The sequence below is a fragment of the Diadema setosum genome, chromosome 8, assembly GCF_964275005.1.
Source record: "Diadema setosum chromosome 8, eeDiaSeto1, whole genome shotgun sequence".
NCBI lineage: Eukaryota > Metazoa > Echinodermata > Echinoidea > Diadematoida > Diadematidae > Diadema > Diadema setosum.
The window spans coordinates 38,578,639-38,606,587 of NC_092692.1; the positions used below are offsets into that span (position 1 = coordinate 38,578,639).

Below are 27,949 nucleotides of genomic sequence, written 5' to 3' on the forward strand. Positions count from 1 at the left end.
GATAGAGAACTCGAAAGTGTTGGGTAAATTTACATAGCTGACTAGATCAGGTTTACTGGGGGTATTTCTTCTGTACATAGTTTTGGACTTCTCTACAGCTTGCTTGCATTCATAGAATCTTTCAGCCCGTATCTCCGCACGGATACCCACACCAGTAAACAGCCGCATCATTTAACCTAAGGCAAATAGTTCATAGCAAACTCCTGCGTCTGCTCGACTCTCACTGCTACACTGTACAGTTCATGTCTCAAAAATCAGCAAAAGTACTTCTCCAGAAATGTGTACTTTTCCACGCAGGAATGCCTTCCCTTGAACTTGGATTATGGCCACCATCCCCAAAAGATAATGATAAATACTTCTGGATAACCAATACTCCTGCGACTGGCTTGTAGTAGTACTGTAAAGTGAAAACATCATGATACCATTCCATAACTCTAAGAGTCCCATTCTGCTTTCAAAAAAAAAAAAAAAAATGATAATACAAATAATCTGCACATCAAATAAAAAAAAAAAAAAAAATATCATGAACATACGCAAACATTGATGAACACAAAGGTACCTCAACCTCCTTCAGAACAGAGCAATATAAGTGATTCTAGAAAACATCAGCCTTCTTGGTGACATATGTACTCCACGTAAACGCTTATGTCTAGCACACTGGCATGCGCGAGAAAACTCCTGGTAAGGTAGACTGATTGCCGTAGAGAGGAAGCTGGGTGAAATGCATGCACTTTGGTGAACACAAGAGATTTACAGGCTATACACTATGATTGCACTTTGTGTAATTGGCAATTTCACATACGCTTCTCAACTTTTGCTGTCCCCGATTATCATGTGATATATACTCAATCCGTGGAAGGACAACAGTGAATAATAACAAAGAGATGTACCGATAGACCCAGTCGTGGTGGATTATACATGTTAGGTGCAGCATTAATGATTCCGTCCACTGCAGTCTACGATTATCCTCCCAGGCCAGGAGCTATTTTTGGAATGTGACAACAGCGGGAGGGAAAACGGTAAGCCACTTCCCAGAATAGCAGGAAAGTAGCAGGCAACGTTCGAGATAATACCACAAAAAGATTCGCGTTTGAGCAGGGCGAATCCACAGAGACCGAAAAAGTATTCCCTGCAAAAGATACACACAGCACTGAACTCACAGGATTTAGCAGTGAGTGATTACCATACAAATCACTTTTCACGGGAAAAAAATATTAGTAAATAAAAAAAAAATAGAGAGAAGTAAAACAGAATACTGGAACTTTGGTAATGAGACAAGATGATAGAGGAAGAATAAAGTGGGCAACTTACATGACCATAGAGCTTGACGATACTGCTTGGCTAAAAGTTTTTAGAAAAAAGTTCATCTTTTTTATCATTTTTTCATCATATCCTTGTAAAATTATGCCAAGATAGATAAAACGTGTCTGGAATTCTTACTCCCGAGACATACTTTGTTTTCTTCTTCTTCTTCTCACTTTGCTGTTCTTCATTCACAAACTGTACACGTTGACAAAAAAACGACGAGGAGTAGACCACAGGTTGGGCTTGAGCACGCGCGGCCCAACTCCCAGAGAAGATTGCCGAGCAATGTTTTTTTGAATAGAGAGTTTGTCACACGACACACACCACTCGTCCTTGAGGTAGCGTGCGCCATCAAGGGGAGGTGCAGGGGGTTAGGCAAGGAGGGTCCTTCCCAAGCAACACTCAGAGCTCTCTGTCCTCAAGGTACCGGTACTCAAATGTGAACCCTTCCTTCTTCCGTTGTCCCCACTTCTCATAGTCAAAGTAAATGTATGTGCCCTGCAGGGAAATGGAGAGACACACTTTTTTGTTTTGTTTTTGCATATCACAAACCCAAGGGCCCTAATTCACGAAAGCGGTACAATCTTGTCCATGGTTTAAACCACGGACAAAGATCATGGAGCGCTAAGTGTCGCACGGAATATTTTGCTATGAAATCAGTCATTTCGTTGATGAAATGATTATTTTGCAATAAAATGGCATTCCGTGAGACAAAATGATAATTTCATTAACAAAATGGTCATTTCGTCAATGAAATGACTGATTTCGTAACAAAATATTCCATGCGACACTTGGGACCCCGTGGTCTTTGTCCATGGTTTAAACCATGGACAAGATTGTACCACCTTCGTGAATTTGGGCCAAGAGGTGCAATCACCAGAAAATGGGCAAAAGATGATGACAAAAAGAATGTGACACTAAAATCACAGTTGCATGGTTGGAAGCATTTTTACAAGCACCTGGTACACTTACACATAATTGTACATCCTGTAACAATAACAATAGTGCTGATGGCAATAATAATGTTTATGATGACAATGATGACGAAAATGACAATTATCATCGTTATATTAATTACATTAATCATAAACAGCAATGTAATACTGTATGTGCTGCCTTTCTTCAAATGTAGGAGCAGTATTGCATCACTGTATAAATGTAATACCGTTACTGTAACACAATCTATAATATAGCCACTACATCTATTCAACGTTATGCTGTGTCACAAGCCTCCAGAGTTTTAGTTTTAGTTTGTTTGTTTGTTTTGTTGCTGCAAACAAAGCTCACCTGCTCAAATTCCTCTGTAATTGTCTTGGGCTCCTCATGCCTCTGGAACCACATCATGTACTTGGTGTGAAATCTCCATGACTGCCTCTTCAGTGCCTTGGCTGCCAGGTATTGGGCCTTGGTTCCCTTTGGGGAGTGGTGATACAAGAAGGGCAAAAATACAAGCACACACACAAAAAATTATGACGTCTTCAGAGAAATTGGTTTTTTTTTTTTCCATGCATGGGTTTGTTCTTGTATTTCTTATCTATTTTTTGGTTGTCTTTTGTCAACAGCACTTTTTACTAAAAAATATGTCAAGTCCCCCTTTTGTGACAGAATGTGAAATTTCAATGGCAAGAGATTTTCTAATTTTAGAGTACATTTCTGTGTTCTACTCTATTTATCATATTTATACACTGTATCTATTGCTTGAATTACTTATGGTTTTTCACATTTTTGTATTATTTTGGATTAAATCTTAAATTTCCGGTAGATCGTACGCTTAGAAACAGCCGTATTAAGCGCCTAATAAATGTATTGTATAATTACTATTATCATTATTATGTCTACTACAAGTAGAGAACTGGTGTCAAAATGATAGAAATGTGAACAACAAACATTCAATGCCAGAGTTCCGCTCAATCCAAGCCACTAAGTCCTGATGCCTGGAAGCGTTCATTCTTTCAGTGCTTACAACATTTATCAGGGTACAAAATGATATCATGGGACTCTTGAATGCTTTGGGCAGTCATGACAGTACTGGAAATTTAAGTGTCCCAGACAAATTCTAAATTATAATTCAGCAATGATGAATGTCTCATGTACTCAGATTATATACAGCACAGTTGTGATTTTTTTCAGCATTTGATAATGGTTTTGTCTCAAACCTGATTCACTATTTTGCATAATGTCCGTACTAACATGTTCTACCAAGTTATATTAACCACCAGCAGTTTTTGACCCACAGCCATCCTTCTCAAAGCCAGAGCTCTTACTTCTTGGTAGTAGAAGATGAAGAATAACGTCTCCGTTGAGAGGCGCATGAAGAATTCCAAATTTCCCATTTTCAGGGGCATCGTTTGACAGTGGTAGATGGGGGTTGGGCATGGATTCCTTGGCAGGTAATTTCTGTCCAAGCGCAAAAACACAAACAATCAATCAAAAAACAAAACACACACACACACACAAAAAAAAACACAGTCAAGCAATGACAGACCTCAGAGCCGCAATGCAGATGGTTGATCTGATAAGGACAGATGTACACAACGAAAGTGGTAGAACTACTTCACAGTCTCATATTTCACTGAAATGTTGCAAAAAATCCTAAAAATTGCTGATTGCAGCTGAATCTTGCAGTCCAGAATCACTGCTTAGGAATATTATTCAAAGCACAACATCAGGTTTTTTGTTTTGTTTTGTTTTTTCACAACAGTGACTTATATTGTATAAGGTGCTTTCCATAGATTCTTAGTACTTTGGAAACTCAAGAGAATAGCATTAAACTACAAAGAGTGATGGCAGAAACTGGAACACAGTATTTAAATACGAGACTTTGTGCGTTTTCTTTTGAAGTGAAACTTATTTTACAATCATTATTGATACCAAGTCAGATGAATGTTTTAAATTCAAATTCCAATGTTGGCATGAAATATTCAAAATTGTAATAATTTCTCTTATTTCCACTATAACTACTTCTGCTACTATCAGTAATACTAGCGCTTCTACAATAGAAAATAATAATTATTATAATGCTTTGTAACAATAAGCAATATATCCACATGAAATAATGCTTGCCACTGACTCTCGAGGCATTTCTACAGCCAAAACAGACAAATTTTGTATGTTTCTAGCCATGTCATCTACTTCCCTTGAAATATTTCAAATGTATGTCAGAGGTATTTGATAATATGGAAAATAATCTTAATTTGGACTAGAAAACACCAGTCTAAGGCCTGGCTGTTATTGTGTCACCTGGACCTGGCAGAAGTTGCCAGGTGTACCTCAATATAAATACAACAAACGTCTCCTTCATTCACTCTTCTCTGACTAGGTATCTTTTTGTTTTTAAGTTTTCTTGTTTGAGAGGTATCTTTTAATGGGGAGGAGTATGAATCCATAAATTCACTGTCAGTCACTCTTTTCATGCTGACATCAAACATAAATTAAGACCTCAAGGAGGAGATGATGACAATCGACCTCACATGCATCATTACTGTAGCACTGGACAATAATGAGGCCACATCACCACTGATCTTTTTAGGAGGAAACAAGAAGACCCAACTTTATTCCTCGAGTGCAATCTGTCCGATCTCTCAAAACTTCTCATCATGCGAGTTATGCATGATTATGCAAATTAGCATATTGGCATATTCATAACAATATCCAAACCTCAAATCACTGTGCCTTTCATCTCTTCTTTACCTTTGCCTCTCTGAGTCTGAGGGGTGCGGTAGGTGGTGGTAGCAGCTCTCCATCACGCTCTGCTGCAGCATCTGCTCCTTGGTGAGGGTGACTGGTCCCAGGGGCGCCACGCCCAGTAACGGCGGGATGGTGGTCTCCTGATACTGGGGCGTGCTACTTGCCGGCGACATGGATTGCCCTTGGTTCTCACTCCTGGAAGTACTGTTGTATACTGCTGACAAATAAACAGGAGGAGACACAGACGTTCATTACCCGAGGAAAGACGGACACTCGACTTATATCCTAAATGGATCAAACAACCATGTTCAAGCTCCAGGAGTATGTTTCATAAGTTTATAAAAGTTTGGGAAAGCACCTTAGTATTCTCTGCTGAGGAAACACCACACAAGACTCACTCATATCTGGAAACAGACCTAATTATTTTTTGACCCACTCTTGTACATTACAGATGACTATTTAGACTACCATCCATCTGGTAGTCTTTGGGTAAGACTAGCCAACCTAAGAATGATGAGATTGCAAACAGCATATGCCAGCATGTGCACATCCATACATGGGTAGGGTATACATACCATCATATCAACCCCCTCCCCCCCCCCCCCAAAAAAAAAAAAAAAAAAAAAAAATCATCTGTGAGCGAGAAGGGTGCTGATTCCATGTACATTGAGCAGCATTTATATCCTTCTGGTTCTCAGATGTGGAGCTCCTCTCATCCGAGGATGTTAAAATATGATGTGAATAGGCAAATTTCAATTCACATCTTGGATTTGATGAAAGAATAAATAGTTAGCAGGATATACATGGCAGGAAATGTAATATCCCAAACAAGAGTGCAGTGACCTCTAACCAATCACCACTATCCTTTTATGTGAATTATTGCCTACTTATTTCTACCCATACTGTCAATTACACTGCTACGTGACATTCCTAGATGAAACTGAAACATGACATTTCTGGCAAAAGTTAAGTTACCTTAGATTGCCCTTTGACCTTCAGGGAATTTGCCCAAAATCTTATCTACACCCCTGGGCAAGGTCATAAGAAAATTCATTTTGTCTCAAGTCACAATAAAGAAATTCTGAACAGATGGATTGACAAACAACCCAAAAACAAAATACCTCCGGTGCCCTATCGAATGTCAGCATCAAATTACACTTTTGCATTTGTTGCCGCCACTACAAGTCAACACAAATCTCGCCTATCGTGCAGGGAAGATATGTGAGGTTTACACCACTCACAAGTGTGCGTGAGCAGTTAGGAATATCTCACCCCTATTCTCTGAAATGAGATCCGACTGGAAATTCTCGAGCCCCGAGCTCATGATGACCTTCTGGGCCATGATTTTCAGCGTGGACATCGAGCTGCTGTCATCCTCCTGAGGTACGACGAGAGACATCGGGAGCAGATTCAGGCGGGGAAAAGAAATAAAGGAACAAAAAAGCCATAATGGATCAAAACCTGGATCACTACTCTCCATACATGAAATAAACTGAAAACTCCCAGGAAATGATAATAATAATAATAATAAAAAAAAAGCTACCCAAATCGACTCTCTCTCAGTTCCACCTTTTATGAAGTGATTGTTATATCATTTGGCTTGAAATACCAAACTGCGTGTGTGTTACATACGTGCATGATGACTTTTGCATGGCATGAAAAGCTACTTCCAGATATCATATACACAGGCTTAGACATTAGTGGTGGCCTGGTTTGACAGGGCCACTAAAAATTGATATCCGGCCAGCAAATTTCCCAAAGGTTTTCTAATGGTGGCTCGATCAGGCAGATAAAATTCAAAATAAATTGTTTCTTTTAATTCAGGTCACTACATTTGTTTTTCAGGCCACCAAAATTTTCAAATTCACAGATTTTAGCGGCTCAAATGGCCTGCCAGAGAAAAAAGTTAAGTGTTGAGCCTTGATAAGTACAACGTGTATATTTGCTAGTGGAGGTAGAGCGCAATAAAGTGAAGGTAATAAGCTTCTGATGGATTTCATCACAATGGCAGGTTCTATCGTTGACATAAATTGGGTTTACAGGCTAAATAACCAAAAACATGCACATTACACTCTGGTTGTCTCCATTTTTTAACTTTTTGTACATAGTGCATGCATCAGAATAACTCTTATACCTGCAGTGGAAGGATAAAACCTCATGAACAGATTTTTATTATTTTCTTCTACAGGAATGTTGAGCATTACAATGTTCTTTATGACATTTACACATTCCTGACAAAACAACAATTGAAATTGATATTCATTTCTAAAGATGATTCATAAATATGCACAGCAGAGGTGGTGACAAAACAAGTCCTTATGTAGTACAAGGAAGGGTTTCATATTCCAGCAATCTTATCATTCTTTGTAGACTCGGGGCTCACCTGCTTGTCTTCCGGGCTGACTGGACCGTTGCCCATCATGTCGGAATTTTTCGTCGGTGCGGTCACGCTGGTCGTTAACGCCGTCGCCGCTGCGACCGAGTCCACCACAGACGTGGGCTTGGGCTGCGAGATGAAAGGGACAGACGAGGCGGTGGAGGCTGCAGGCGGCGCGCTGTGGGCCGCGTGGGAGAAGGAGGTGCTGTTGGTTGACATGTTGGCCACGCTGCTGGTGATATGGTCCACAGAGTTTTCTATCGATGACATGCTGAATCCTCCTAGAGGGTCAAATGTACAGAAAACGGTCAATTCAACATTCATCACCACACTGAATTCCATACTATCTTGTTCTGATGAGAATATCACTATATACCTACTTGACAGTGCCAAAGCAAAACTGTGTGCTAATACTGTCACACAGGAGTAGAGCATGTGCATGGGGAATATCACAAGATAACTCTACAATACTTGGCATGTTCAATGACATCCTCCCGGTTCTTATAACTACGCAGTAATTCCGCTCAAAGTGGTGGATGATGTGCAAATCTCCAATGTCTTTCATAATGGTAAGTCATTCTTGCTCACTTTCATTTAATCGCATCCCATTAAAATGTTCCAAGATATGCCATTTTGGACCGTTTTGGAGCCAACATGAGGGTTGCCAACAGACTTCCAATACAGCCAGTACTGCCACAATCAACAGGTCACATGCACAATTGACAGAAAATAATGTATGATGACTTCACAAAATGTCTTCCACAGCACCAGCACAACTTCTCTTAAAGTGAATAATTGAATGGAATGATAATCTGTTTTAAGTGGCAGTTGAGAAAGCAACGGATACTTCTAAACATGCCATTGCAGGACTGATGACTGTAAGTTCCCTCTGAAGGACTAGGTGATGGGGTTAACCCTATTCTAACTGGGCTATTTGAGACCAAGTTTTTACTGAGGGGTGGTCAATTTGACCCCCCCTTCAAATCTCGGCCGCCGATCGCGCGATACCCGCGAAATTTTGCCTGAAGATAGAGCTGGATGTCAACTACAAGATTACATCGTCATACAATAGAAAAATATTGCCTTACCTTTTTAATAAATTAATTATGCAAATTTGTGCATGAAATCATATTTTTACCTATAACTCCATTAAAAAGACTGAAGGATTGCTAAATTTTTGTGTCAGAATTCCTCAAGACACATCAAACAATTTTCGTTAAAAAAAATTAGCATAATTGAAATTAATTTCTTTTGTTTCTTATTGTTTTGTTAATTTCTTATGTATTTTATTGTTTTTTCAACCTTTTGTTTTCTATTGTTTTTTTTGCCAAAACTTGTTGCAGGCACACTTTCAGGCTTATCTACACTAGAATTGATTAATTTCAATGGTTAAAAGTTGAAATAATCTAATTTATATCAATTTAACCAAAAAACACAATTTGCATTGGATTTGCACACGATATCATGAATTTGAGCTGTTTTTTGGTTGACATACATATGCAAAACATTACGTAACTTCAAAACGGTGTACCCGGACGTCGCAAATTTGGTCTCAAAATATGCGGGAGACTTCAATGAAAAAAGTCGTGAAACGACACGGCAAAAGCTTTGCGCGTTGCGAAATCGTGGCACGAAACGTCAAGGGGGGGGGGGGGGTCAATTTGACCCCCCCCCCAGCCCCAAGTTAGAATAGGGTTAAAGTGATTTGCCAAGGGGCACAACCACAATTTCCAAGAAACTTGAACAGGGGGGCCTCAGGAATGATAGTCTGCCATGTTATCCACTGGGCTCCTACCAACCCACAAATATTGAGAGACCACTGACCTTGGTGGGGACCATTCATGTCTGGTCTGGGCTGCTGGGTGTTGGTGTGCTGAACACTTGTCGTTGACTGCGCCATGGACGAGCTACTCGAAGACAGACTGTTGGACATCATGTGTTGCGACGCTGCGGGCGGTTGCGCCGCTACCCGACTGGTGGGGTGCGATCCTGGCAAACGTATCAAAGGACAAAGCACGACTTTGCTATGTTACTATTGGAGAGGGGGGCATCCTGCACTGTACAGCCGCAACTCTATGCCCTATTACTACATACTTCTTAATAGTTCACAAGCGAGCACGCGAAGAAAAAAAAGGAAGACAAGGGAACTTTTCCATACATGCTTTGCGCTTATAATCACAATCCTGTTATTCCCACCAGGGGGTGAACTAACATTACATAAATACATTACATCATATTAATTGTTCACATTATAGACCAACTGCTGTCAAACATAGAAAAACATTCTTTTAACATTAAGTAGCTTTACCACACCATATGAACTGTCAAACTTAAAGACCAATTGCTGACAAACATAAACACATTACTTGTTCTGGTGAATGTTATTACTGTACGAGCTGAAATTTTCGCGGTGGTTTTATTTTCGCGAATTTCGCGAATCGCCTTTGAACCGCGAAATAACAACACACGAATAGCTAAGTTCAGTTAGTCCCTCACAACCGCGAAATTAACAACACGCGAAAATGTCCTCCAAGTAGCAATTTGCGAAAATATCTGTACGCGAAAATTTCAGCTCATACAGTATAAGATATTATCCAGCCTTTGAACATAAGCATACCACTTTTACGATCTTCGTCTAGGACTTTACAGGTTTTTCATGATACCACGCATATTTCTTGCGGAACATCTAAGAGGATCAGAGTGTCTGACAGACTAAAAAAGCAGAGGATGTGAGCCCAGGTGACAATTGTATCAGACCACATCCAAGAAAAAACTTAGGCTGGAAATTTTTCAAACCCTGTCACAAGTTCTCTACTCTTACAAGTACTAAGCCATGTTGCTAAAGAAAACATGAGTTGTTTATCACCAGTTAAAAGACTGTTCTCAAGAAGACTTACATGGCAGGCTTATGAAACTAATCACACCTACGCTCGGCCAGAGGGTAAGCACATACGTACTACAAAGGGGGCAAAACTAGGAGCACAGGTCTCTCACCTTGCGAACTGCTATGTGTCTGGCCGCCGGCTGCCACTGCATAGGCAGGTCCTGATGGGGGCTGTGCTATTGTGTGCGGTGTTGTCACTGACGGTACACTGCGCAAACACAGACATATAATAAAGTGTCTTGTTACAGTTTAAAACAAAGATGCTTTTGGAATGTCTCACTCTAATTAAAAATGTACTTATCAAGCTCTTATGTCATTGCGGGTGTACATCTCCAACACAATTTTATCAACTTGCAAGCAAGAGAATTTACGACTCAACTCAATTATTCTACTCGGCAGAACATTTTAAATACTCAACATCGTCACTCAACTTGTCTATTTTCTCAAATCTCAGAAGCCCAATGAAATACGAGGACAGCCTACAGCATAAGCAATATACGGCGGAGAGTTTTTATTTTTCAAAATTTTGCAAGTCGGATGCTAAAGCTGAATCAAAAAAAAAAAAAAGTAAAAATATTAAGTCTGATCCCAACATGAACGTGACCTACATACATTGGTGCACAGAACACGGTACAAGAACAAGGTGTAATACTGTACTGCATGATCATAAATTAAACCACTTGTGAAATTGTCCCTAAGTCCCAATTCGCAAATAGCGAGTCACTAAATATGTGGAGAATACGGTATCCTATACAAAGGTTCAAGTGATGTCACAAGGTGCTTCTGGAATTCCTCTTACTCAGTGGCTGCCTAATACAAGTACACTACCTCCTCTACTGTCAGTAGCTGCTGCTTCTTCATGACAATGGTATGTTTAGACTAGGGGCGTGTTCAAGTGCTCTGAAGTGAACCAAAGCAAACTTAACCATAGCGTACCAAAATGTAATGTGCCAAATTTGGAGCGTTTGATTCTCTGTTGAGAAAGCGTACCTCACAAGTTATTTTTAGAGGGGGTCACACATTTTGTAGCAAGAGTGTCATTCACCTGGTGTGCTTAAACTACTTACAGCTGACCTGAACAAAGAGAAAGAACTCTTTGCATTATGACGTATGTGCATGATATGCGCATTCTTCACATGCGAAAGCATACCTCACAAGTTATTTTTAGAGGGGGTCACACATTTTGTAGCAAGAGGGTCATTCACCCGGTGTGCTTAAACTACTTACTGCTGACCTGAACAAAGAGAATGAACTCTTTGCATTATGACATATATGTGCATGATACGCGCATTCTTCACACACAAACTTTTGGTATGCTTTTGGTACCCTTTTGGAGCACATTGGGAAATGGTCCACTTTGGCTTGGTTCAGTTCGCTTTAGGAGAGCACAAGAATGCACCCTAGAATTCTTCCCGACAAGAAATCAAGACAAATGGCTTACAACACTTTCAGCCCCTGCTGGATGTATCCCTACACACCTGTTTGCTTTGCTAAGGCTGTTCTTGGAGGATTGCGTTAAGTTTCCGAATGCTGCCGCCGTCGTATTCGTTGTTGACGCACCGGGCGATGACGAAACCCTCGTGATGGTTGGTCTGTTCTGACTCGTGGATGCTGTCGTTGATGACGTTGACGATGATAAGCTATTTGCACTCTTACCCGATCCTTTCCTTGGCGATGATTGCTGTTGATAAATGAATGAACGTACTTATCACCACTGACCAATCATAAACTTTTTTGTCCGTTGACTTTGACTCTGTCCTCTACCGAATACCACGAAGAAGATTAGACATACTTCTCACAGAAACAACAAAGGTTTGGTTGTGACCAGTTATTCCCAGATACAAAAAGTCACATTGATTATAATTTCACTGACTTGGAAAGACAGTAGAGCTTGATGATGAAGTTTGAAGGAGTCGCATACCTGCAACCCAATCTAAAGAGACTTGACATATAGAATTTCACGTCATGTTTGCAAAGTGCCACTCACGTCAGCATCGACGGACTTCGTTCTCGTCTTCTTTTCATCTTCCGACTTGTCTTTGGAATGGTTAGATGAGGTGGGCAGACTGCTACTGACAACGGGCGAGCTGCTCAGCGGTGTGTCACTCAAACTCGTTAGGACATCGTCGTCGGGCGAAGTGGCTAGATGACCAGGACCAACTGAAAACATTGCAGAATGGCGAAGGGATTTTAACAAATACAAAAAAAATTTGAAGAAGAATCCAGCAAGCAAATACAAAAACAACAGCAATCAAGAACAAAAACCCTGTGGGATGAAGACATTTTAACCTTCACATCACCCGCAAGATCAATTTTTCCCCCTGCAGCATGCTAAAATTTCAAGTTGTGGACCACCCTGTAACCGTTAAAAATGCACCAAAACTAAGGCTTTTTCCAGTATGTCGTCATGGACATATACATTTCTATATTTCACTTTGATATATCAAGTATACCCTATATTCCATCCCCCTTCTGTTTTTTTGTTTTTCCATTTCAAAATGTATATGATTTTTATTTCCACTGATTACAAGAATTACACGCTCTCATCTGGGCCCTGCAGGTCCACAAAGCAAATGCAAGTCTAGAATCTGGCTGTATCCCTAATGTGAAGATTGTACTGAATACAGTGCTTTGTTGGCTACCCTAGTTCAAAAAGAGCAGAGGTGCTGTCACAAGCTCCTATCCTGTTACTCACCCTCACTCTCATCAATGTCTAACTCGTCGTACATGAACTCGTTCTCCTCAAAGTCCGGTTCTTGTGAGTAGTCGAGGTAGTACTCTAGGTCATCTTGGATCTTCTTTATCTGGAATCGAGAGCAGATCACCAGAGGAATTTAGCCACAGAATCAATGGGATGATACAAATCCACCCTGAGCATGCATATAAGCCTTCCCTCCCTAGTCCCAAGGATATGCAAGCTGAAGCTTATTCAAGTTTTCTGTGGGTTTACCTACCAGAAATCTTTACCTCACTACTAAAATGTTGCAAAGTCTAGCACTGTTAAGCCACACACTCTTCGTATGTATCAAATTGCAGCTTTAGCCAAGTCTTTTTTTTTTTTCCTTTTGCTGGAGTACATTATTGGGTTCATTCATTCAAGTGTATGGCACAGTGTGCCTGGTTGATACCGTTTGCTGACTATTTCTAGTCACCTGGGACGAACCACGAGGGGTCGGCATCATTCGCTGTTTTCTTGTGTGGGTGGGTAGGGGGACCACTTCACCGGGTTGGCACCCTGCTCTTTGCGATGAATGAATGAAGTTGGATCTTTTACGTCCGTGTGTCGAGGCTAACTCACACACACACGGGACCTCCATTTAATGTCCTATCCGAGGGATAATTATTGGGTCATGAGATAGGTCTCAATCTGGTCTTAAGGTAAACTACATATATTTTGGAAGTACTAGCTGTTCATATCTATACTTTAATCTTAAGTTATCTAAGGTTTTCTATTTCACTGTACTGCATTATGGGACAGTCAAGGAGTTTCAGGGCTACCATTTTCAACATCAACATCAATGTGTATTTAAAAGGCAATCAGGGAGATACTTGAGTGTTACTTGCCCCTTTAAAGGCAAACATTATTGTCAAACCAGGGACACTTGTGTATAAGCCAGTTTGTAATTAGCTCATGCACACATTGGTACAAATAACCTTTATTTTTTTCTCTGTTGGTTAGGTATTTCACTCATTTTTAAAGCGGCATAATGCATTTAGCTTGCCCGATGTAACAATTTATGGAATTCATGTTCAAACAAAGAAGGTTTAGACCAGGTGATCAGAATAATCTGTTAGTTGACATTTCAGCAGGTGTCCATTTCATTGTTTTGTATTGAATGCAATAACAACCTTTTTCTTTTGAAACTGCCAAATATCAAGCCTGCTATTAGGTGGATGTGCCACCAAGCACCATTTAGATAAGGATCACACGACTAATCATCACATCACAGATGCTATCTCAGTGAATTAACAAACTGAAATGCCTGTTGGTCCAAATGACCCTTTTCTGCTCATGCGTAAAGTGGAATTACGCACTGGTTAATTCTCTTGTAAGGACATGATGAGAAATTAAAGCTGGCAGAGTGCCTTCTTGCAGAATCAGGGGGATTTGGAAGCTGCCTAAAAGTTTCATACTTGGCACACAATGGTCTGAACACCAGACTGCACTACAATCACATGATGTCCCTCCGTCAAGTGTGCAGCGTACCTGGTCAACCTCTATTGTGCTGTTGTCCAGCATTCTCATCAGCATTTCTAGCTGCCTGATGTGGAACCTGTGCTTCTCCAACCACGTTTGCAGCTGATCCAGTCTCTCTTGTCTCTGTGGGAGGAGTGTATACATGAGTTCAATGAGCACAGAATGCTGAGACAATAGAAAACAGTACATCAACCAAGATTACATCCTACTCTATACTAACACACACACACACACACACAAACACATTTATTTATTTTTATTTTTTTTCAATTTTTTATAGTGTGTGTAAAACAAAGAAATTGCATGGACTCATACACCAGTACAATCAAAACAACCTGCTAAAACATATCTACACATAAATATAAATTGACAGAAACTCCTTTTCTGGTGCTGGCAATAAACCTATAAGCCAGCAAATCAAAACCTGAAGGCATGGGTATCAAATGATGATAAATATACAATGCAAAAAGACAAACATCCACACAAAGTAAAGTATGTGTGTAGCACACACACATACACATATGCATGAATGTGAACAAATCATCTTCTCCATGTACTACTATCAACTTATGCTTTGGTTCTAATGCGATACTGTAAAACGAGGAATGTTCGTGTGCATTTTAATTTCGCGAATTTCGCGAGCGTGAAGATTCACGAAATCAAAATGCACGCGAAAGTTCTTGTCTACACTATATGCATTGAATACCAGTGGTAGTTTGCGACAATTTCATGCCCAAAAAAGGCCGTCGGCTCCAATTCGTGAAAAATTCATGCTGCGAATATATCATGTTTTACAGTAAACATTGCATATTTAAGTCAACAGGCTACGGACTGAAGAAAATCTGTCAACTAATGCGGTATCCAACAACACAAGAAGAGCAAAGAATGAGAAAAGAAAGGAAAGCACACAAGCAAAGCTATAACTCACATCTGTTGGGATTTTCCTCTTCTTCGATGACGACGTGATGTTCTCCACCTCCAGCTCAAACTGGTCGATTTGGAGATTGAGCTTGTCGATGCTGCCCCTCATCCACGTTGAGATGTCATCCTTCTCCTTCTGGATGGGATCAACCTTCGCTGCAAGCCCCAAACCTTCCTTGGAGTAAGCTTTCGTTTTCGTTTCTCTTTCCACCACTTTGAACCTCTCCATTTGCTGTGCACACATGAGAAAAAGAGCATTAAAAAATATGGCATTTACACACTTTACAGATGACCATTCACCCTACCAGCAATATAGTATGATATGGAATGGACTTATCAGCAACACATTATATGTTACAAGCATGCAATAAAGAAATATCAATTGTGTAGAATCCCTCGAGTTCCATCAGCCTGAAATTTACGACATTAGAAAAAGTCATTCATATCATTACAAATTATGGATGATAGAGCCCGATTACAGTGAGCACAAGCACCAACCCTCTTCCCTAAACAAGATCATGGATGAAAGACAAAAACAGCTGTAACTAAAGCTTTTGTGTACCATTTTGTACGAAGAAAGTCTGAACAATGTTCCATATCTGGATGAAGATAAATGAGCATCTATTGACCTCCCTTTCAATTTATTTCATTTATTATTATTTTTTTTTTAAACCTGACAAAGGTAACACAAAGAGACTATCCTCATAGGAGTAGGTATTGTACCTTACCAGCCTACATATCAATGTGTGTTATTCTTATAAAGTTACATCTCTGAATCAAAATGACAGAGGAGAAATGTGGTTTACCGTTTCTATTAACTTCCTGTTCTCTAACAGAATCCGCTTGTCCTTGATTTCGTTTGATGCAGCCCATGATTTTATCTGGTCTCTTAACCTCTGCGCAAGGAATGAAGAACAAATATGTTATCCACACAAAATCAACCATTCTCTTTGAATAAAAGCAATATAAACCATAGCAGCAGATCATAAAATCAGACAAATTAATCATATCTCAGTACTTCAGACTTTGCTCTGCACAACAAATATTGAAAAGAAAATTCTGAGAACAGGACTGTGTAAACAAAGTTCTCTATAATTCTTGCTTGAATTTTCAATGAGGTCATATGATTTCTCGTTTCACTGCTGTTCCACTAACTGACATTTTCTCCCTGAGACTCCCCTTATAATATGTAGAAGCTCTTACTTTTTGGCTCTGGACAACATCTGCAGAATATGGCAGTTTTAAACATATTTGAATTTTTAAACATTTCACAAGAAATTCTATAACACATATATGACAAAGGTAAGTTCAGAGAAAGAATTATGCAGAGAGATTAAAAACTCACACTTATTTCATGAATAATACATACAGTAATAACCAAGGTACCTATATCTCCCTAAAAAGCATTACTATGGCATCTTTGCTTGTCTTTTTTTTTCTCACATATCAAACATTGAGCTCATCTGCAAATTTCTCTTCATGTACAGTCTCGCAGTATTTCAGTTTAATGAATCACTCAGTTCACACATTAGAAACTGTCACTCCAACAGTATTTTAAGATGATTATGCTACATAGGTGTGCCAAGAAATGACACTGTAAATGGATGCATTTGAACCATCTCCAGTGATCATAAAAGCTGGAACACACAACCAAGGAAGTGTGGTGGTGTGTGCCAGCACGGCCAGTTCTGCGTATTTGCCCGACTATATGCCTGCGGATTCCCATTTGATTAAGTTGAAATACACTATATGCAATGCAATTCATATCAATGGAAAGCTCCTCCCTGAACTGTAATATTGTACAGACTATTGCTACCTCTAGTGGAACAGGGCACAGAAGTACACTGTATAAGCCTGACCTGATTGATTTCTTGGCAAACACACAAAATTTACCTATAATGTATCCTGCTGAGCCAACTGTCTCATATGCCACAACATCCTTTCAACTTGACAGATGGCCAGAAATTCCTGATGTTAAATTTAGATGTGTCAGTATATATTATAAGCACACACATCTACTATAAGTTTATGTGATTTGTGTGTTCCCCAAAATGACACAGTCAAGAATACCTAATGCAAAATGACTGTTGGTTGTATACCTGTCTTGTCTAATAGCCCGAGAAACTTTAATGATAAGACTCAAATCATTAAGAATTTCTCTTGAATGTATACTGCTGAAATGTCCTACTCTGGTGATACTTGAGCATTTGCTACTGATACTACAATATCTTCTCTCTTCTTTGCAATTGACATCACTGCTCATTGGTGATTGCTGATGCAGTAGGGTCAATCCATGTCAAATCATCCAGTGCTTGTCACCCGACCCCCTCCGATTTTCTTAAAAATCGCACCAAATGTTCCCCAAAGTGTCTGACGGAAAATCCCAAAATATTTTGCCCCAAGGTCAATTGGTTGCTAAGATACAGCCTCACATAGCAACCGGTGCGCATTCCAAAATATTAGTTAAAAGAAAATGAGGCATTTTTGATTGACTGTTTTAGCATGGATATTAATGCAAAAATGTTCATTATCTGGAAATTGAGAGAACTTTATAGTCTTTGCAAGAAAAACTTACTGTGACGCGAAATTGACTTTTCGTTAACGTGCACGAGGTCACCGAAAATTGTGTTAAATGTTAATTTTGAAAATTTTAATGCATATTTAGAGGCTAATATCTTCCACATTTCATCACCTTAGGTTCTAAAATATTATGCTGTTGAAGGCTTTGACTTGCTCAGTAATTTTGAAAAAAATCAGCGCATTCATGCGCACCGTTTTTACGGAGAGCGCCCTCAAAGTTGACAAAAATGAAAAATGTGCCAAATTCAAGGTCACGGATCACCCTTCGTCCCACCTAGGAACGGCATCAATTTTTGTGTATTGATAGACATTTACCTATATTATCTTGGGTTACCAAAGAAACTTTGCTACCGAAATGTTCAATGGCAAATTTACCCCACCGAAAATGGTCGTAAACGGCCAAATTTCCATGTAATATCACATATTGGGTTTAGAGGACATTTCAAATGTCCACACTTTCAAGATGAAAAGCACTAGCCCTGTGATATTTGCAGTAGGCATAGTCTGTTATACATATTTCAGTAATATATACCACAAAACACTTTTATTACTTAATAATGACCTTGAAATTTAATCCAAAATTTGATAAAAACAATAAATTGCTCCATTTTCCTCATTGCACTGCATGTAAATACATGTTTTGAAAGACATTTCACAGAGCAATATTTCAAGAATTATGAAAGCTGAAAGCCTACCTTATTAAGGTTCTAAAGTTATTTGTGCTCTTCTTTCAGATTTAGTGTCAATTTGATCATGAATATTTTACCCTTGACCTTGAAGCCCTTCTAAAAATAGCTGTAAATTTGTTAAAGGGACTGTACAGTACTGGTTGAGGTAAGGGATTCATGTTTTGAACATTTCTAAGTGAGATAATAAGAAACCTCTTATGAAATATGAAAGAGCATGTAATTTTAAGAAGGATTCAACGTTTATTTGATGAAAATTGGTTTTGAAATGGCTGAAATATCCCAAAAAGTGAAAATAATAAAAGGCGACATGCCACAACTTTATTAGGATCTCTTTGTTTCACCTTGTTTTTGGATATCTCAGCCATTTCAAAACCGATTTTCATCAAATAAACTTTTGATACCCTTTAGAATTGCATGCTCTTTGGCATCTCATAGAGTGGGTTCTGAATATCTCACAAAATGTTAAAAGCTAAATCCTCACCTCGACCAGAACTGTACACACCCTTTAACTACAAATTACACACACGACAGGTGTATTATGGCATGATATACTTGTGATTCTTTCACAAACACAAAAGCTTTTTATGGTGTAAATGTATATACTGGTATTAATCTACACTCATGCTTGCAAGATACGTTACAATTAATAACTTTGTTCTGACAATGACCCTCAATTTCAATCAAAAAAGGGGACAGTAATATTTTGTGATTTTGTGTGCATTTCCTATGGAAAACAGTGCTTTGTTTGGAAACTCATAAAAACTTGACCATTTTTACTATCTATCACTTTGATTGATTAATTTTATTCTGGTTATGGTAGAAAAGTGGCCCGTGACAATTTCCAATAAAAGAAAACACAGTTATGCTTTAGAAAATAAAAAACAAAGAAATACATAAGAAATTCCAAAAACAAGAAAATACATAAGAATTGAAATGATTTTGGAAGTTTTCATAAGGTATAGAACAAATCCCCCTCTCAGTCCTTTTAATGTGCGTTTCACAGGCTAGAATAAGAATCTATATTATGTTGGGCGCAACGTCCAATTATTATCAACTATTATTCAGTACATAATACAGGTCTTTATGGAGAGGAATAGGCATTTCTCATGATTTTGAAGGTCATACATTGAGGGTCATTGTCAGAACAAAGTTATTAATTGTAACATATCTTGCAAGCATGAGTGTAGATTAATTCCAGTATATACATTTACACCATAAAAAGCTTTTGTGTTTGTGAAAGAATCACAAGTATATCATGCCATAATACACCTGTCGTGTGTGTAATTTGTAGTTAACAAATTTACAGCTATTTTTAGAAGGGCTTCAAGGTCAAGGGTAAAACATTCATGATCAAATTGACACTAAATCTGAAAGAAGAGCACAAATACTTTGGAACCTTAATAAGGTAGGCTTTCAGCTTTCATAATTCTTGAAATATTGCTCTGTGAAATGTCTTTCAAAACACGTATTTATGTGCAGTGCAATGAGGAAAATGGAGCAATTTATTGTTTTTATCAAATTTTGGATTAAATTTCAAGGTCATTATTAAGTAATAAGAGTGTTTTGTGGTATATATTACTGAAATATGTATAACAGACTATGCCTACTGCAAATATCACAGGGCTAGTGCTTTTCATCTTGAAAGTGTGGACATTTGAAATGTCCTCTAAACCCAATATGTGATATTACATGGAAATTTGGCCGTTTACGACCATTTTCGGTGGGGTAAATTTGCCATTGAACATTTCGGTAGCAAAATTTCTTTGGTAACCCAAGATAATATAGGTAAATGTCTATCAATACACAAAAATTGATGCCATTCCTAGGTGGGACGAAGGGTGATCCGTGACCTTGAATTTGGCACATTTTTCATTTTTGTCAACTTTGAGGGCGCTCTCCGTAAAAACGGTGCGCATGAATGCGCTGATTTTTTTCAAAATTACTGAGCAAGTCAAAGCCTTCAACAGCATAATATTTTAGAACCTAAGGTGATGAAATGTGGAAGATATTAGCCTCTAAATATGCATTAAAATTTTCAAAATTAACATTTAACACAATTTTCGGTGACCTCGTGCACGTTAACGAAAAGTCAATTTCGCGTCACAGTAAGTTTTTCTTGCAAAGACTATAAAGTTCTCTCAATTTCCAGATAATGAACATTTTTGCATTAATATCCATGCTAAAACAGTCAATCAAAAATGCCTCATTTTCTTTTAACTAATATTTTGGAATGCGCACTGGTTGCTATGTGAGGCTGTATCTTAGCAACCAATTGACCTTGGGGCAAAATATTTTGGGATTTTCCGTCAGACACTTTGGGGAACATTTGGTGCGATTTTAAAGAAAATCGGAGGGGGTCGGGTGACAACTTTTCTGAAAATTGGATGATTTGACGTGGATTGACCCAGTAATCTTTTTCCTGCCTTTTCAGTCATGGCACATATGCAGCATTGTGGATGGCCTTTTGCCACTGATCTCAGCCAATGCAGACATGAAAGTAAGACACTGTCAGCCATTTGCTCTTTTCCCATTTACAAATCCAGTTGAGGCTGGATACCCAGTCTGCTTTTTTCCTAACAATGTGTCCTAGAGGTTGCATCTGCCATTTCTGACAAACATGAGCAGATTGCCTTCCTGTGATACCATCTGCAGCACTTCTGCATTTGATTTTCTTTCAGTCCATAACAATCTCATCATTCTTCCACAGCATCATGGTTCAAACTCTCCACCCAGCTTTTCATCCTTTTGCTAATCATCCAGGTCTGTGTCAAGTATCTGTCTGTACTAACTGAAATTGTCCATCTTAGAGTAAACCCAACATGAGCAGACATACCAATGTACAATGACAAATGAACCACAGTTCTGAATGTGGTAAAATTAATTAAGAACTATGCATCAGTAATAATAGCTGAAGGAATAAATTGCAAATTTTTATGATTTTATTTTAAGGTTCATTATCCAAAAGCTGCTCTTTTGTCTCCTTGCTACATAGCTGAGTAGTCCTAAAACTTATCATTTATCATAACGTTACCTGGAGTTTCTTGATTTCTTTCTTCAGATCTGCCTCATACTTTTCCTTCTGATTGCTGTTGGTAGCATTGTGTACCTTTAACACAACAGAAAGAAAAATGCACTGTACATGTAGAAGACAGTCCAACATACATGTAGGAAGGCAAGATGTAAAGCCAGATTATTCTGCGCCTCCTTAATATTTCTTTTATATATACCAGTATTTACAAATAACGTAGGCCTACTTCTAAGCACAATCCTGTGGAATTTAATGAAATCTTATTTCCATGAAAGTTCCTTTTGCTTTCAAGGTATTGCATCCACATCAACAAGAACCACAAGGACTACATACACTCAGTTTCACACATGATGCTTTATGGAGGGCACTTACTGGCTGATCAGCTTGTACAGTATTGCTGCAACACTAATTCACAAGACATATATTACTTTTTCAAGTGTTTCTTACTGTTTTACACAAAATAAATTGTACCTACAGGACGATTTGTCCAATGTATACTGTGAAAACATACTACTTCTGTGAATGACATTTAATATTCTCTGAATGCACACAATACAGAAGCCAACCTCAGCATATTACCTTCTGCCATATGTCTTCAAATGTTTCCACTCCTTCACTGACTTTCTTGAGACATCTCTCTATTTCCCCTGGAATGGTAAAATAAAAGGATGAAAACAGTATGTAGAAATTTAAACGCATGCTATACCTTAATCCCTTCATACCTTGAATTAAGAAACATCACAAATATCACAGGACACATGAAGCACAGAAACCCTCCATCTCACCTAGAAGAATAAGCAATCATCCTCCCTAACAAGTCTTGAGATCCTTGTGATGCAGACAAAGGGCAGAACTTACTGTATACCAGGGTAACTGTAAATTGTGCTACCATGCTGATTGCGTAAACTTGCCAGAACTGTGGTCTCTTTGTAAGAACTGTCTGAGGCACATTGTAGCTCCCTTGTCAAACATGGGGCCAAAGAGCATCCTTCTGCAAAGTCATTTGCTGACTGCTCATGCATATTAACTGCTTGTTCTTACAGATGAACATGTGCCAAATGTTTCTTATGGAATTGGAGGATCTGTAGATTTTTTTTTATAATCAAAACGAAAAGAAGAAAAAAGATATGACGAGAAAATTTTGGTTGAAATGTAAATTGTGTGATCAGGCATGGTATTAATCCTACATACAGTTGTATATTCAGTCATATTCACAGTATCTCATCACTAATCATATCAGTGATATACATGATACGGTAAGATTCATTCACTTGCACCAAGCATACAACTATTATATATGAAGTATGTTTTCAGTTCTGTTTTCAATGACACACTTCTGGACATTTATACAAATTTGACATGTTATGAATGAAAGGGACTTTTAAGTGGCACTTGCATTTGAAACAATCATAAACCATGTTATCTATTATCAAATGAGGAAAGAAGAGAAAATGACAGCATGCATGGGCAGCAGCAAACATACATGTACTATGCACACTACACATACGCTTTGTACCGCTTGGCTACAACTGTAGGTTACCAGTATGCAAGGCAGCAGATGCCACAGAAAAACTCTACGGTACAAACACATGTACATCCACATGGCGAAGACATCAAAAAGACTTCAAGTTCCCCTCCCCAAATAATTTGCCATACCATTCTACACTACCCTGCCCTTGTTAGCTTACACACAGACACACTTTCCCCCTGCTATATACTATTATAGTAACACCTCATCACTTGCCAAATGTGCTTGCCTAAACTAACAAGGGTAGTGTAGAGAGGTGTGTATGGCAAAATTAGTGGGAAGGGATAGGGGGACAAACAGAAGTCCCCGGAAGACATCACCCTATGACGACTATCTTCAGTCTCAATGGCTGCGTTTATCATCTTTCCCCTGTTTAAACGGCTTTCAAAAGCCGTTTCCAAAGCCCTTTAGAAACGGCTTCCAAAATACAGTTAAACTTGCATAAGTCGATCTTCTCGGGACTGAGCAAAACACATCGACTTAGGCGATTTTCGACTTGTGCGTAAGTTGAAAAAAAATCGACTTACAGTTACACCACACGTACATTATGTATGATGTACATGTATGTTGTCTACTCTGAAGCCGAGAGCTGGAGCGGTGCGCCACAGCACGGGTCGCCCGGCAGGGCCCCGGCTAACTTTGTATGGACAGTGCATTAGGTATTGGCATAGGTCCGATTACTTTACACCCTTGTTAAACCTTGGGGAAGTGAATATGAACGACATTTGAGCAGTGATTGATTCCAGTTTACCATACCGTGGCTTGAAATGCGTGTAGAGGTGCAATTCTGATTTACCCGTGCCCGTATCTTTCCCCCTACTTTCCGCTTTGAAAACTCAGCAGCTTCATCCATACCACTCCACTGCACAGTGCTGCAAATGCCAAGCTACACTGTAAGGCTCAATACTATACTGTACATGTAAATGAACACATGTGTACTGTACGAATGCCTTACTGCGAGTGGAGCAATACACAGCCCAGTCGCTGTACGTACGTACGTACGTACCGCGACAGCTGACAGGGCTGTACCAGCGGACCTCCAAACACGAAGAGAGTTCAACGATCGCATGCGGTGTGATCGCTTTGAATTTTGATACTTTAGATCATTTTTTTTTTGTCACCTCAAACTCATCTGACAAACAAAATAATAATGAGTAATAAATAATGAATAATAAATGACAGTGATTTATTACACGATAAAATCTTATTCGACTTAGGCACAGTGAATTCAGTGGTTTTTTCGTGAAAGTGTTCTTGGAATTTCATCGACTTACGCAAGTATTCGACTTACAAAATTCGACTTGTGAGTGAATTAATACACGTAAGTCAATGGGGAAAAATCGGGACTTTTTAAAATCATCGACTTACGCGATTATTCGACATATGCGACGTCGACTTAGGCGAGTTTAACTGTAGTTGCGTTTATCAACTCTTCGCGAACACGATAACTTGCCTGTCACTGCACAGCTGCATTGCGTAATTCGACCCGAGGAGAAGAGGTCACATAAGGCGTGCATGGTTCGTAACTGCAGTACAGTGCACTCCCGTTACAACGAACACGGTTATAACGAAATTTCGTTATAACGAAGTAAACCTTCTGGTCCCAAAATTATCACCATTAAAGTCTATGGTACAAAATTCGCTTATAACGAACACGGTTATAGCGAAATTTCCGTTATAACGAAGTCTTTTCCGAGCACCACAGACAAAGAAAAACAAAAGAAATGTGCTCCGTTATAACGAAATGCGAATTGCTTTCGAAAATACGTAGCGGAACAAGCATTTATAGCGTCTCTGCATGGGTGAACGCTTCACACCACTGTGTGTTCGCTCCTTGTGTCACACACAGTTTCTGAGGGGAACTTGCGTTTATCATTGTAATACAGTTATCCCATCACATTTCACATAGCTTTGTCCCAGTGTATGATGAGTATTCAGCAAACATAATATACGTGGTTCCTTGTTTTCGTTATATATTGTATTTGTTCGGTTATAACGAAATTTCGTTACAACGAAAGAAAACTGCCGGTCCCGAGCATTTCGTTATAACGGGAGTGCACTGTACAAAGCCGTTTCAAAACAGCTTTGCATTTATCTTGCTTCAAAAGGCTTCTAGAAATAGGTTTCTGGAAACCTGTTTTGGAAACCTGTTTCGGAAAGCACAAATTTGCGGCTTTCAAAAAGGCTTTCCAAAACTGCTGTTTTGCGTTTATCATCTCGTAAAAATTCCCTGAAAGCCGTTTAGAAAACCTGTTTCTGCCGAGAAAAAGAGTTGATAAACGCACCCAATGATAGCCAACATACAACACACAAAACCTGTTCCATCGTGATTCCTAGAGAAAATCTCCATTGGCCATGTGCAGGCAGGTACAGGTATTCCCCGCAGAATCATAAAATGTAAGCAGGTGTACAGGGCCAAGAGTGCACTGCTACAATGTACCTAGTAAACAGTTAGCCACCATACACCTACTGAGCTAGACCCCTTGCCCAGCTACAAAACTGTTGAAAATGTCTACATTCTAGCACAAATTTTACGTTCTAATACTCATGTGGAGTTAGAACATGGTATAAATATATCATTCCATAGTGAGCCCTTGCGCAATATCTGTGGAGCAAAATTTATATTCCTAACAGCAAAGCCTGACCATTATGCGTTAACTATAAAAGTGGAAATTTTCGCTGTGTTGAAATTTTTGCACATTTCGCGCAACCAGAAGCTAGCGCGAAAATAAAGGAACGCAAATGTTTTTGCTTGCCATATCTTAGAGTAGTTGATGTCTTGATTCTGCGGCATAAAAGACACACGAAAAATTAGTCGCGTGAAAATATCTACTTTTACAGTAATTCAAATATATATCGTAATAGCTTTGACCAAAGACACTAGTCACTACATAAATGGAAGTGTTCTGTACAACGAGGGCAGCATGTGTATTGAAAAGAGCCGGACAAACCTCTGCAAACTGTTCTGTAGAGATAAGTGCTTGTATGGCTGCATGCAAGGCGGCCATTTTTTACAACCCTTTCGATTGCAATGGAAGCAATCTCTTGTGAGAACCAACAATCATGCGAAATCGTGATCTACACTGTGCAGAAAAATGTGAATTCAGTGTGCATACGATATTTAAATTTTCGTTTTTGGTTGTAAATTGTGTAGTTCTGTGTTCTACAGGTCTATATAATCCACACTTTAACGTTAGACGAATAGGAAGCTAAATTGCAAATTGATCAAGAAAGTAAATACAGCTCTGCAGACTCAGTATGGTTGGGGCACCACCTATCGGCAGGGCACCTTCCCATCGGCACCCAGCGTATCATGGCTGTTTGCGTATAGAACGAAAAGGTACGCGCGGGATTAAGTGTCATTAGCTATAAAGACAATAAAAACGAAGAAACGAAAATCAAACTCAAACAAACCAAGCTAAAAATTACACATCCGCTCTGTATCGACGCATGGCTGTGAAATTCACGTGTATTACCTATATGCGGTGAAATTCACGTGTATTACCTATGCTGTGAAATTCACATGTATACCTACATGGAGGGGAGGGGGTGTCAATCGCAAGGTACCCTTTTTAGCTGCGCGAAGAAAACGGAACGCACGCACTAAAATTGCGCTATTTTAAAACGGAGATTCATAATCAACGAGACGGTCACGACATTCAAAACTGCAGTATTTATGGCATATTTGAGGTAAGAATTAGGCGAATTTGTGTTATATTTTTAGAATAAACAAGCTACAGATCCTTAGGGTGACGATAGGTGGTACCCCCAACCCTACATGTAAAAATTTTACATGGGTCCGAGTAACATATGTAATTTGATGAAATCAAAATCTACTGTGATGGGACTTGTCAGTTGGAATTGGGTGATGTTTCAGATCATGATTGGTTCAGCTCAGCCCTGTAGTGGCAACTTCTGTGCTGCTACAGGGTTGTACCATTACCCACCACGTGCACGCTACCTTTGCTTAGTCGTTACCTTACGTTACTAATGCACGGACGCGGATGGATGCACGCACACACATTTGGAAAGTGACGGGAATTCTGCAGTTAAGCCAATATTTCTATTAGAAATTTTGCATATGAACAGCCATTTTGCACTTCCGCACTTGGACCCTGTCTGCCATGCTGCATGCTGTAAGTGATGGTTCCAGAAACACAAGAAAGAATGAATTTGGGCAATTTGGCAGTGGGTCTATTATTAACGTTAATAAAAAAATAAATTTGTAAAACTTTGTAAAATTTTACTAGATTTCTACAATGAGATATTACAGAATTCCTCTACATTACCTTTGTTTTAGGAGAATATTGAAGTCTTACACACTTATATCTGTAATATATATATTACTGGTAAACAAGCAACATTCAGGGTTAACTTCTGCCCATTCACTCAACACACTCTCATGCACACACTAGCCCCTGTATGCTCCTGGTCATGGTCTGTGTGTGCAGTGCAGTGCGAAATACAATAACCTACGCACCACCGTCGAGATGCTAAATTCATTCAGCATTCAGGGTTCGATAAAAATTGAAAAGCTGCCTCGCGTCTTTCATCTCACCTTGAAGTTTCCTTTTGTCACCCATTTTAAACCTCTATTTATGTACTTGAGCTGAATGAGACATAGAGAGGAACGGATATCCCAGGGCAGAAGATAGTGACTTTCCAGGAACCTTCTTCGTTTACACTCTGTCCCGATACACACAAAATATAGCCCCCTTTCTCAATATGGCTGCCCGCTGCATTTACATCTTT

The 27,949-nt window shown here is 39.1% G+C and overlaps 1 protein-coding gene across 1 annotated transcript; it reads right to left on the reverse strand.

Moving 5' to 3' along the window:
• Positions 1–61: 61 nt before the first annotated feature.
• On the reverse strand, positions 62–27,897 carry LOC140231454 (CCR4-NOT transcription complex subunit 3-like). The gene is made up of 17 exons (XM_072311584.1): positions 27,756–27,897; positions 22,249–22,316; positions 21,673–21,747; positions 16,179–16,268; positions 15,380–15,604; positions 14,461–14,574; positions 12,949–13,057; positions 12,241–12,413; positions 11,732–11,934; positions 10,364–10,461; positions 9,194–9,358; positions 7,376–7,650; positions 6,265–6,370; positions 4,996–5,206; positions 3,570–3,702; positions 2,593–2,718; positions 62–1,803 (listed from the first exon to the last, which is right to left on the reverse strand). The coding sequence occupies exons 1-17, from the start codon at positions 27,778–27,780 to the stop codon at positions 1,708–1,710; spliced, it is 2,292 nt and encodes a 763-aa protein (XP_072167685.1). The 5' UTR covers positions 27,781–27,897; the 3' UTR covers positions 62–1,707.
• Between the last annotated feature and the right edge of the window lie 52 nt (positions 27,898–27,949).